Raw genomic sequence first — 698 nt, 5'->3', positions numbered from 1 at the left:
AAGAAAAAGAGCAGAAAAGAGCAGACTGGAAGGGAGACACAGAAGGATGACAAGAAGACAGCAGAGATGCTAATATTTCCCAGCACATTGACAGCTTTCCCGTATCTTTCATTTCTCTGACACCTGTGGCCCCTGGACCCCACTGCATGCTTAGGAATCCACTGGGAGATGAAAGCAACGCTTCCCAGGACCCTGATTACCATGAGACTACTGTCTGTTCTCAGCTGCTGCCTCTCTCTACTTCCAGGTAAGTGCCATTCCCCTACAGATCTATTCACCTGTCTGTACACTAACCTCTACCTGTTCACTGGAGAACACCTGATCCCTCCACATCTCTGTACATTGATCTTTAATTATAGGAGACCCCTCCAGTCCTATTTTATGATCACCACCAGATCACAGTAAGATCTTTCCTGCACTATGATCCAATCATCATCTATCCACACCTTTCTATATAATGATCTCAGGAGTGCAATCAGATTCTTCAACCTCTCTGTACGTTGATCTGTATCTGATTACGGGAGATCCCCAGCCCCCTCCACCTCTACGTTTAATGATATCTACTAGATCATAGGTGACCCCCAAAACCCATCCACTTTTCTGTAAACTAATAACTACCGAAACACAGGAGACCCCTGAATCCCTCCACATGTTTGTACAATGATCACCATCTGATCACAATAGATCCTAGACCCCTC

General features: G+C 45.4%; 1 protein-coding gene across 1 annotated transcript in view; it reads left to right on the top strand.

Annotated features, from left to right (window-relative positions):
• CHRNA10 (cholinergic receptor nicotinic alpha 10 subunit) overlaps positions 1-698 on the top strand; it is a 36,937-nt gene continuing 36,239 nt past the window's right edge. The window contains exon 1 of the mRNA XM_072399900.1: positions 1-247. Within this exon, the coding sequence (XP_072256001.1) occupies positions 169-247 (79 nt within the window). The 5' untranslated portion in view covers positions 1-168. The remainder of the gene's footprint in view (positions 248-698) is intronic.

Source organism: Pyxicephalus adspersus, chromosome 1 (assembly GCF_032062135.1).
Source record: "Pyxicephalus adspersus chromosome 1, UCB_Pads_2.0, whole genome shotgun sequence".
NCBI classification, from domain to species: domain Eukaryota; kingdom Metazoa; phylum Chordata; class Amphibia; order Anura; family Pyxicephalidae; genus Pyxicephalus; species Pyxicephalus adspersus.
Note: the sequence above shows the minus strand (reverse complement) of the source record. Positions and strands in the feature narration are given on the sequence as shown.